At 39.6% G+C, this 12,385-nt stretch overlaps 1 protein-coding gene across 1 annotated transcript; it reads left to right on the forward strand.

Moving 5' to 3' along the window:
• Nucleotides 1-2,102: 2,102 nt before the first annotated feature.
• Nucleotides 2,103-7,376, forward strand: LOC104538760 (insulin-induced gene 1 protein; the record flags this gene model as incomplete). The annotated part of the gene is made up of 4 exons (XM_010182084.1): nucleotides 2,103-2,227; nucleotides 2,875-3,041; nucleotides 3,503-3,602; nucleotides 6,478-7,376. Coding segments are annotated over 4 exons (422 nt in total), but the record flags the coding sequence as incomplete, so codon positions are not given.
• Nucleotides 7,377-12,385: the final 5,009 nt, after the last annotated feature.

Genomic DNA, 12,385 nt, shown 5'->3' on the forward strand with positions numbered 1-12,385 from the left:
CGGGCTGGGCCGAAAACAAGGAAGTCACGTGCGGCGGCACTCCGACCGCCCCGACCCGCCGCTGGCGTTTACGCTGCGCGTTATCTTTACTAACCCCGTCCTGTCCTTGTCATAACGGAATGAGGGCTTGATGGAGGACTGGGGAATTAAAAAGGTGTCAAATCTAAGGAAACAAGCCCACCGCAATTTTAACTTCTTTAAATTCTTTTAAGTACTTTAAATAGCTCTTCCAGTTTAAATAGCATTACGGTGCCTGAAGGGGGCTTACAAGAGAGCTGGGGAGGAACAGTTTACAAGGGCATGTAGCGATAGGACAGGGGGCAATGTTTTTAAACTGGAGCAGGGTAGGTTTAGATTAGACAGTAGGAAGAAGTTCCTCACTGTGAGGGTGCTGAAACACTGGGACAGGTTGCCCACTGAGGTGGTGGAGGCTCCATCCCTGTAGATATTCAAGCTCAGACTTGATGGGGCTCTGAGCAACCTGATTAGTCGAGGATGTTCCTGCTCACTGCAGGAGGGTTGGACTAGATGACCTTTAAAGGTCCCTTCCAACCCAACACATTCTATGAACTCTTCCAGTTTAAGCAGCCTTCCAGTACCTGAAGGGAAGAGGACTTTTCCTGAAGTGGAGAGGGACTTTTTAGAAGGGCATGTAGTGATGGAACAAGAGGTAATTTTCAGACTGAAAGAGGGTAGATTTAGGTAGGAAGAAGCTCTTTCGTGTGAGGGTGATGAGACACTGGCACAGGTTGCCCAGGGAAGCTGCGAATGCTCCCTCTCTGGAAGTGTTCAAGGTCAGGTTGGATGGGGCTTTGAGCAGCCTGGGCTGGTGGGAGGTGCCCCTGCCCATGGCATGGGGGTTGGAACGAAATTATCTTCAAGGTCTCTTCTAACCCAAACCATTCTATGATTCTATAATTTTTTTTTCCATGCAGTGATATTATCATGTGCTATTTGTACCTCATAGTAAGTATGAATGATAAGTGGTAAACCTGAATGAAAGATAAACTGCATAGTAAAAAGATTGCCAGAGGATATGCTCCAATGAGAAGTCTCACAGTCCTGTCACAGTTGGATTAAACTTTGGCATTTAGCTGTTAAAAGGTAAAAGTCCTGGTAACTGGCATGAAAATAATGAAGCTGTTGCAACATCAGATCACATGTTTTCCTTAGAATGGTATGTCTGGTAGCCTTTTTAACATAGAAGTTATTCCTCTTTGCAGTTTAAGGAGAGGGAGAAAGAAGGTAGGAAAGAAAACAAACAAACATAGTTGTTACATACAGTTAAAGCAGCATGTCTAACCCTGTAGTTGGTGACAACATACAGAGTTGCAAGGCTTAGAAGAATGAAACTCAACTAGTGTTTGCTAGCAACAGAGCTAACACTAGTCTGTATTTTATTTCTGCAACCAATTTGCAGACTGATAAGGCTGAGGAAATGCTATGTGAGGATAAAAACTTTGTCTGGTTAATAATATAAGTAATTGTTCTTCCCTGACATAAATATGACTGATGGCAGGGGCTTCTTGAAGTTCAGCTTTGCTTCTACTTGGTATCAAAATTCGTCAGTCTTGGATGGCAGCATAGGCTGACTTACAGCCCAGCAGAAGGCAAGAAAGCAGCTCTGCCAGGGAACTTTTGAGTCAAGGCAAATATTTAACTCAGTGCCTGGTTCAGAGCTAGTGAGTCACATTCATTCATAAAGCTGTCAGCTCTGCACGTGAGCAATAAATGCATATTCTGTTCCTTATTGTAAGTAAGGTTTTTGTTATGCTTTGTCATTTATTGGTACAAACCAAGCATCTACTCAGGATGTCAAGTGATACATGCTCATTGGAGAAGAGGAGCTTGAAGTCACATACCTCGACATTGCAATATATATTTCTGCTTTGAAGGTTCAAACAATGTTGCTTGTTAGAGTAGGGTTTTTTCTTTTCTAAAAGGCAGGGGGGATAATAATTGACGACTCTTCATCAGGCCTCCAGTAGTGTGATAAACAACCCACTACTTTGTCAAACAATTATTTGTCAAACTAATACTTAATAATATTGAAGTAATCATTGTGTAATGGTTAGTAGAATTGGTGTTAACTTCTCTTGCAGCTGTCGTTGGCCTGCTGTATCCCTGCATTGACAGTCACCTTGGGGAACCACACAAATTCAAGAGAGAATGGGCCAGCGTAATGCGATGTATAGCAGTTTTCGTTGGCATTAATCATGCAAGTGCTGTATCCTTGAACTAGTTTACATTGTTGCTCGATGTGCTTAGTCTTGCTGTCATTAAACACCTTACAAAGGTAAGCTGGGGCTACTGGCAGAGACATAAACTTCTGAGACCTGCAGTACACTGCAATGGTTACTTTGAGATAGGTAACACAGTTCACTAAAGTAGTTGAGAGAATGGTTCGGGCAGGAAAGAAGGATAGACATCATAGTATATCTGGTTTAGCCACAAGCGTAACAGTGTAAGTTGTGTTATTGTAATCTGTCTGTTGTCTGCATCTGACAGTTAACATGATTAACTAGTGAGATAAGAGTGTTCTTTGTGTTGGATAATGATAGTTTGAGCAGAAAACCTACATCAGCATGGATAATGAGGTTACTTGAGACAAATTCATAAAAGTTAAATATATTACAGTATAGTATATTCTTTAGATACTTGCTGCGACAAAAATTGATGTTGCCTTTGCACTCACACTCGAGTTAAAGCCAAAAAGAGCTATGGTTGCTCAGCAGGTCTGAAAACCAGATCCTTTAGGTGTTTTATTTAGAGATACAGAATCATGCTCACTTTCAGTTTGAGTTCTCCCTTGTTCAGTTTCAGTAGCAGGATGTCTGCAGCCTTAAAAGGATTGTCCTTAACATCTTTTTCCAGAAACTAGATTTTGCAAACAACGTCCAGCTGTCCTTGACTCTAGCAGCCTTATCCCTGGGTCTGTGGTGGACGTTTGACCGTTCAAGAAGTGGTCTCGGACTTGGAATTACGATAGCCTTTGTAGCAACTCTGATAACCCAGTTTCTTGTATATAATGGTGTTTATCAGTAAGTTACACTTTTAAAATACTCTTTTCATCTCTCATGTCTTATCTAAAACCAGAGGTGCACATGCATTGTAAGTTCGTTATTAACATAATTGGCATGTTCATAAGACATATTGTTTGTCTAAGGCAGCTAATTGTCCGGTTGTTCCAAATGATCAGATTGAGAACCGGGGGTGGAGAGTGGGAAGCAGACAAATTAGGATGTATGCTAGGATGGCAACAGCTCAGCAAACTGAACTTCTGCTGGCTTGGTATGTCATTAACTGGCTCTCATGAGAAAGAACCTCTAAACTTTACTAGCTTAGACATTGGAGTTTACAAACTTAACAGGCTTAGTTTGGTCTCCCTATTTCTTCTCCTGTGTTACTGTTTTTTGCTTGGGCCGAGGAAGAGGCATCTTGTTAACCATATGTAAGGTGATGATGATAACTTGTCTCTAACTTACTTCCTTTTGTTTACTAGGTATACATCCCCAGACTTTCTTTACATCCGTTCTTGGCTTCCATGTATATTTTTCTCAGGAGGTGTGACTGTAGGAAACATAGGACGACAACTGGCTATGGTAATTACTGTATAATTAGCATTTCCTTTAACAGTCCAAATACCTTACATTGTTATTAGTCCAAGAACAAACTATGCCTTTAAGGGTGTTACTCACCAAATGACAGAGGTAAAGAGATAAATAACTCTCTTCCCAAAAGTTGAAACATAATCATACAACTTGCATTGCCAGTAGAGTGGGAATTGTCTTACTACGTGTTTGAGTATCTTCTATATTTAACTTTCTCCAGCAACAGTCTAAATAAGACTGGAATCAGTACACTGCTTCAGCTGAGAGTCTTAATCACTCCTGCTCTGTCAGTACTTTGAATTCACATCTAAGGTAGCTAGAAAAGTGAGACACAGATGGGCTTTCTCTAATTATTTATGCAGTAAAGTGTTTTTGTTATGTAGGTGAAAGGAAATGTCCCTATATAGCATTAAATTTCACCACTCTAGAGTCAAATATGCTCTTTCATATTTGAGATGTGGTTCAAGTATCACTCTATATGTGGAATAATACAGCACGAATTATTATCTCATTTGCTAGGTTATTAAGTAATTATTTCCATGTAGTGTACTTAAGAGTAAACCTGACTGTATACTTGGACATCAGCCTAAGGCTTGATTGTGAAAATTGTTCTGACACTAGTGGATAGTAATAATTAATACTGTGTTGATTTAACTTCTGTCTTCTTTGCTACATAAGTCCTTTATTCTGGAAAACATCCTTCAGTAGTTAACTTCTCTAAGGCTGCTGTGGTTTAGGTGTCTTTAATTTTTACTGAAGGATGGGCATTTGTAGACTTGGGAGTTCCTGAAATACTAGCCTCTGAGCTGTTTAGTAAGGGGGACTAAGTTACAGACTTCCCAGGACCATGGTCACATGCTTAACTTGTCAGTCAATTCTGATTTGCTCTGAAGTTCTTTGAAGTAGAAGCTCACTACTCCCCCTCAAATCCCAGTGGTTGATGCTGTCTGCATGTGTTTTTTCTTAGGACTACATGTATGGAGGGAAGAGAGGATATAATTTTTCTATTTAAATTTGCCACTTGCATCAAGTGAAAAAGATATATTAATACACAGTTTTATTTAAGCTTTGCTATTGCAAGCAGAGTCTCAGAATAAAATTATAGTCAGTTATATGCTACAGTTCTCCGTTTCGCATTGGCATATGCAGTACTTCCAGTTGCTATGCTGCTTATGTTAGAAAACAAAGGAAGGGAGCCTTAAAGAAGAGCTAAAATAAATTTAGGCACATAGGATTTTTTCTTTTGTCTTCTTTTCACCTGGCATCTTACCTGAATGTTGTTAAAATCAGACTGGCTTCTGCTTGCAGTGTTCCTGTCAGTCTTGTCATCTTCCTTCCAAAGAAAGAGGAAAGTTGGCAAGGCAAAGCATTCTATTCTGGTTATCTAGAAATATCTTCTCATGTGGCTTACATTATCATTACTTAGTCTGGAAAAACCTCAAGAAGCCCAGCATTTTCATAGGATCACTGCTGCAAGTCACTGTGAAGCATTCAGTGCTGGAGATCCAAAGGATTCCACTTCTGAAACAGAATGGTGGCATTCAGTCTGCTGGGTCTTCTTCTACAGAGATGACTGAAAAGCATCAGTCTGTTTTGTCAGCCATTGTGAATGTGGCAAAAAGAGGGAATGTTGCATTTTTTTAAAACTGAATGTGAATAAACCAGTTATTTTTGTAGCTACATTCTCCTGTAGGTCCTTGAACTGTTTGGCTGCATGAGACAGTTGCAGACCAAACAGATATTTTCTGGGCATGTCTAGAGTAGAAGGTGGCAGCTGTGGAAATTACTCCAGTGGAGTAAAGTTGCCTTGCTTCTTTGTCAGCACCTGTCTAGCTTTTGCAGTTAGAAAAGGAATTGGAAGTAGAATGAGAAGTGTCCCTGAGACATCCCCTCCCATCTTGAGAAATAATAGCTGGGAGATGCTTGCTGCTTTTCAGTCACTGGATTTCAAGCGAGCTTACGTGCAGTAAACAAATGCAGTGTTACCTTTAAGCAAAACTGCTGTAGCAGAGCATTTTGGGGTTTTTTGTTTGTGTTTGTCTTCCATCAGCTTGAGGATGAAATCCAACATTAGTAGCTTGATTTCAAAACACAAGGTGAAGATGCTGCAGCTGCCATCAGCACTCACTGCTCATTGACACCTAAAGTTGCTCAGTCAGTGCTGGGTTAGACGGATGGCAATACTTCATTTTGAGTTGTAACCATCATTGTCAACATCTGGCAAACTAGGGTGGTATTCAGGACTTGGACCTCACTAATTTCTATTGTTTGCTACTGCCTGAGGCTGCAGAACTGTGAACATGTTCATTACTTGCATATGCATTGGCATTTTGGCTCTAGAATGAGAAGATCATATTATAAGCTTTGTTTTAAAGAAAAGTTTGTTAAATTTCTTATACTGAAATACTACAGGGTTTCATACTAGAAAAGGGACTTGGGAGGATATGAGTAAGTCTGATACCAGGCTTTGACTGGAAAATAAGGTAGCATGCTTGAAGTTTGGAACAGGGCTGTTAATGGACATTAACTCATGTTTGTTTGGGTTTTTTTAAGTGAAGCACTGTGTACCTTCTGATAAGAAATAGACTGAGCTAGGGAGGAAAGCTAACAAAGTCTTATAAAAAGCAGTGTGATTGGTAGATGGATTTATCAGAGGCGCTGATTGAGGCAGCACAGACCCACAGTCACTTTTTTGTCCACAGTTAAGGAGCATGTCCTTGTAGAGCTTTTATAAGAAGCCATGTCTGTGAGGTCGTTGTCAGCCTGACTGAAGCTAGCTGGCTGTTTAATCATTGAAAATATTGCATAAAGCAGTCACTTATCAAGTAGCATTAAAATATAACGTGTTGTTTTTTTTTATCCATAGGGTATTCCAGAGAAACCACACAATGACTAAATACTTGAAGAGAGCACAGTGCCAGTGTGAAAGCAACATTACGAAGATGTGTTCCTGTTTTAAATTGAAGATTATTTAGAAAAAATAATCTCTTTATGGGCTCACTGCACAAATGACTTGTGGAAAAAAAATTAATCCACTCTTAGAATAGCCAAGTGAAATTAACTGCTTATCTTGAAATCTTACCCTGATTTACCGCATAAGCATTTGCATATGGCTGTTCTCTGGAAGAGTTTAACACCAAGTCGCTTACAACTGTTCAGGCTAAGTGGCAGTTTTCCAAGTATTAGATTCCAGTGTAAGTTATTGAAGCAGCTGCCATATTTTAAAGCCTTGAAACTGAAATTTAATTACAAGCTCTTGTATCAGTGCCCAAAGGAAGTAGATCGATGGTGCTTAACAATGATGAAGTATGGTTTAATAGGAATAGTATTTATCCAAATCTTTAAAAAATAGGGTTATTTAAAAATAAGAGTGATCGAAACAGATTAAAGGCATTGCACTAATGCTTTTAGGAGACTTATGAAGGAATCATGCCCTTACTTGTAATGCTGCATTAAGTTTCTGTCTTTGACGGTGGAGAGGGTTGGAGGGACAAAAGGTTGGAAGTCACTTGTTTGGAATTTTTTAATTACTTCAGTACGATAGGTGAGCACTGGAGACAATCTTGTTCCAATGTGAACTTTATTGGGAAATTCTGACTGGAAGTTTCATTATTTCTGAAACTTGCAGTCAGATTTCCCAGAATCGAGTTCTGGCCCCAATTCAGTAAGAAATTTAAGTGTGTGTGAGTACTCCTGCTTAATATCAGACATATGTTTCAGCATCTCACTGAAAGAGGTCTTAGGTATCTTAAATGTCTGGTGTCACTGAAAAAAACGTGCATTGCAAGCCACTGCTTGGCCATTGAGTACGTGCCCCCAGCAGTTTCCTCCTAGAGGTGTCCTTGATCTTGCTTCTGTTTGAGACAGACTGAAATGGTTGTGAACAGAAGTAGGCCTAAAATGTGATTTAAACTGTGTGAAGAATAGCAAACACCTTGTTTTCTCAGTTCAGTTTCTGAAAGAGATCACTATTTGTTTTTTCACAACCCTATAGAACTTGCAATCTGTGATTGCCTTCTTAAAAAAGAAAAAGTGCTTATGTCACTACATTAAACATTTGGTGTTTCTTAATACTTAGTTCTGGTGAGCACAACGTATTCATTTGATAGCTTAGACCACAGGAGACCTAAATAGCAAGTATTAGGTCTTACAGTTGAAGTGCAATGTACAGTAAATCTGAGCCTCGTGTTCTCTTCAATATCGATCATTTCTTATGAGAGATTATAGAGAAAAGGGTTCTGAGTTCATTTCAATGCTGCATGGAGTCAAATGGAGCAATAATTTATTTAACTAGTAAAGCTAGTTTTGTTGTATCTTTCATTGAATCCAAATTTTTAGAAATACTCCAATTTTGTGGTTATGGTGTACTTGTAAACTTCTATGGATTTGCCTTTTTGTATTATGCAATTTTTTTGTGTGTGTTCATTTCCAATCTTACATGGCTTCAGATATAGTTAGAGGCATCAGTTGAAGACTGACCCATGAAAAAAGATGTTGAGGCAAGGTAGCAGTGTTCTGGCTGTTTTCACTCTTCTAAGGGAATGCTATAACTGCTGCTTGTGCTTTTTTGTAGCGGGAAAGTTTAGCACAAAGTCTGTATTACAGAGCAGACCCCAATTCTAATCTTGCTTTGTTGTAAATCAAGAATAAATTCATTGGTTTAAGAACCTTCTTCAAATGTTTAAAAACTAAATAGTCACATTTTATAGGACTGCTTAAAGAAATTGTGTCTTCAGATCAGGACTGGATCAGCTCAGCTGTGTAAAGAAGTATGCTACCTGCTGGGGAGACAGTTTTGTAACTGTCTTGAAACCAATTTGAAAATGTTACAAAACCAGATGTAAGTAAAGCTGACAGTGATCTCTACAGCTGTTTGATTGATAGAGAAGCATTTAAGATTTATTTGTAAAGACGTAAACTAAATCTGTACACGTTAGAAATAACGCAGCCAAAAATGTTAGTCATAAGTTCATTTTTTGCCAATACTTCTGAGTATCTTAACCAAAGTGATTTAAGTTTGGAAGAGGCGGAGAGGAGAGTGAAGAAAATTTGCACTATTCTGAATTTGAACACTTAAATTCTCATTCTTACTGATAAGTTTTCAGCAGTGTGTTTGGTTTTACACTTTTTTTACTATTAAAGTTTTAAGATCAAGTCATGTTTGCCTTGGATTCTCTGTATTCACATTATGCAGGAATCTTTCTTGTAAAGGACAGTTGTTATGGTTGCATAACAAATATTCAGTCATGCATGCTCAGTGGTTTAAAAAAAATCCTACATTGAACTTGGAGAAGCTCAGCTTTTAGTGGGGCTTCCAGCCTGGGCTATACAGTTGAAGAAAAACAGTCTTGCTGTTGTACCAAGGAAGCAGCATAAATGTGTGTAATGGGTTATGTGATATACGGTACAGAATCTTATTACCATTTTCTTCAAGATGCTGAAATTCATAACCTGAAACAAAATCTGGAGGGGATGGGGTAAATATGCAAATTCCTGTTGTGGCTTGGTTATCTGCAGTCACGATTACTGAAGTCTGAAGCATCTTAAAGAGTACAAACACTGAGAATGAGTAAGTACAGCTGATAAAACTAAGCAATACTAAAATCATTGCATTGTCTGATTTAGGGAAGAAGGCATCTCGCAAATTTAGGCAAAAAGTTTTACTGCACTTAAATATTTATTTCAGACTTCTAGAAACTGCTATGTCTGTGGTGGAAACAGTAGCATGGCTTTTTGATCAATCTTCATCCATGTCAGTGCAGAGTCTGTTGGCTTAGCTGAAGAACAGACTTCATTAGGAACCTCACTGTTTTAACTTAAATAGCCTGTGTTTGCTTGACTTCAGTGCATGCTCCATGGTAGCTGAGGAGGCAGCAGTCAACAGCTCCAATCTGAGGATGGGCCACATCCTCCAGGTACATTGCTTTCCCCAAAACTTTGATTTTGTTGAAAGGAATTAAATACATATACTTAATAAAAATTAAAAAATTGGGATACAGTGTTGTCATGAAGAACTAGGACATGATGGTCTCCTCATGGGACGGGAAAATACAAAGTTTCTAAAGAAAAAAAATAAGTCTTCCCAGCAAGTGGGATGATATGACCTGTGCATTGCTCCTGCAAATCCATCCAGTCAGTTATTCAGCCTTTGGCTTTAAGCATAGGGATTTGCAGGTGCTAAATTAGCCACAGGAGGGCCGGCAGTCGGTTCTCTGAATGCAACAGGAACATATTGAGATGAATAATGAAATTAAGTCTCAGTTGCCTTACTGCACATCAGAGTAGCTCCAAAATTTATGAGAACAAAGCATTACATGCTGGACTAATTGAAGAAAGCACACCTCTATGTAAGAGGTCATTGAGGGCCCTATCTTGGGAACCTGTGAGAGGTGTGGGTGACAACAGGTTCTTCCAGCTAAAAGGTCAAGAAAGGTACCTATAGGTGGTGGTGATTGGGCAATGAAATACCATGTGAATTGCCCCATATGTAGTTCAGAGTCCTCTCCCTATGTTTAAAACCCCCTGTTGTGCAGTGATGTTCTGTCTTCATGGGCTAACAGTGGGGACAGATAAATTATGTCTGCAATAAAACCACAGTCCTCATGCCTGTCTGTGTCATGAGAAAGTCTGCAGGTTGTGATGGTGCTTCTGGCCTGCTCTGGTTAACTTTCAAGGACAGAATTCAAAGTACATGTTTATATTTCTATAAATAATGCATTACTGCCCAAAAAGTCATAAAGGGTCAGGGCTTTACCAAGTTCTACTCAGTAAAGTTTTTCTCCTGCTGCAAGTCATGTTTTCTTTAATACAGTAAGTCATGACTGCATATTAAGTAGCTTGAGTGCTATTATATTGTTATATTAAATATCAGACAGGGGCTACAAAGATTACGCCAACTCACTATGTTTCCTAGAAATTAAAATACCAGCTACAAATTAGCATTTTTGCACAGAAACCAAGCACAGCTCCACCATTTTCCCCAGCTCAGAAGCTGGTCAGTAGCTCCAGCACTGCACTGTGGCAGCCAGGTGAGTATCTCCCAGGCCAGGCTGCCATGGCATGGGGCTGCTCCAAGGATGCTCCAAGCTTCCTCTTCCCAAAATCAATAGATTTTTGAGTATTGTTTGTGCTGATGTTAGTTGTTTTCTATCTGGTCAAAAGCAGTCGAGTAGCTCAAGCAGCAAGAAGTAGCATAGTCACAGAATGAATTACAGCTGGCCCACATTTTGCTGGGTGGACAGAGGAGAGAAAAGAGGTATTTCACTCAAGGGTCTCACCAAATAGGATGGCAGGATCTGGCCACAGATTGCATGGGTTGACTCCTTAAGTCAGGGCTGAGTCTGGGTTAGCACCATTGCAGCAGCTGATGTTGCGGTATAAGCAAAAGCCAACTCACTTCACAGAGGTCACATTTATTCACCCTGAATATTATTAGCTCCATTCAGAAAGCCTTGAAGACTATATTCTAGTTGTATCAAGCTGAACTAGCTTCAGTTTAAAAATATATATATATATTTATAATAACTAAATATTTTATATATATGTATGTAAGTCCTGTTGAAGGCTGTGTATGTCTCTTACCTGCATATGGATGCACAGGAAGTTCATCCTTTTCAAGGTATCTTAGAGTAGGTGTGCCAAAATTAAAATAAGATCACCTGGATTCGCAGGAGAGTCAAGGTCTCATCCGGTAAGGGCCGGTGATAGAAAGGCTCGCTGAGATGTTCCTGCAGAAATGGAAGTTGTTCACATGTGACTGTGGAGTTCTTCAAGGCAGAAAGTCTGGTGGCTCTTCTGGCTGTGTTTTGAGTTGCAGTGTATCAGAGAGACTTAAGAAAGCTTCAGATCAGGTGGCTTGAGACAGCCACAGCTTGGAGAGGACTTCATCCTGCAATGCAGAAAGGCCCACAGCCAACTGGGAACATTCCCAGCTGTACCTACAGCCTTTCCTACCCATCAGCAGAGAATTGCTGGAATGTACAGGATTGAACAAGGCACTTGTGATACTTTTTTGAGGGGAGATTCCTAAACCTTGGACTTAGTCACAAAGGAGATGTTATGTTACAAACAGAAGCCATTTAGGAGCAGGAGATGGTGAGAACACTCAGAGAGGTCACTGGGGTTCAGGTTTTCCTGGACATGTTAGGGTGCTCCTCAGCTCATCACTTGAAATCCATTGGTCTGGCCCATGATGTGGGCTTTTGTGGATTCACATTGCTTCTTGTCACCACAGGCTGGCATCTATGTGAGGACAACTGCCCCCATATGACACCAGCTGTCCATGTCTTACAGTAACAACAAAAGTCTTCAGTCAGAGGTGACAGTGGGCATCTGCCACTGACTGCAGTAAAAACAAGATCAGACCCTTACTGTCCTGCATAAACACCTCTGAGTATGAAGTTTTGGACAACTGAAACACTTATCACCATCTTGAAACATGTTGTTTTGATTCTGACCTTTGGAAAGTAGTCCAAGTTGTCTAACAGCACAATGTTTCACCAGTTCAAAAGTCTAAACAGTGCTTTTTTATAAAAATGGGATGAGCTATTTCAATTTCTAAACTTTTTTCCTGGTTATTTTTCATGTTAGAGAAATTAATAAGAAAATGTATTGGTTTATGAATTATCTTTTGCTTGATAAATCAGCTTTTTTTTTTTAATAAAAGGTTTTTCAATAAGTTCCTGATAATTTTTACTAAGTATCTCCTTGCTCGCTCACCACCCTCCTCCATGATTTCTTTCTTGGTCCAGGGTTAATCACTTTCTTCTTCCTTC

Source organism: Mesitornis unicolor, unplaced genomic scaffold, assembly GCF_000695765.1.
Source record: "Mesitornis unicolor isolate BGI_N332 unplaced genomic scaffold, ASM69576v1 scaffold41123, whole genome shotgun sequence".
In the NCBI taxonomy this organism is placed as follows: Eukaryota; Metazoa; Chordata; class Aves; order Mesitornithiformes; family Mesitornithidae; genus Mesitornis; species Mesitornis unicolor.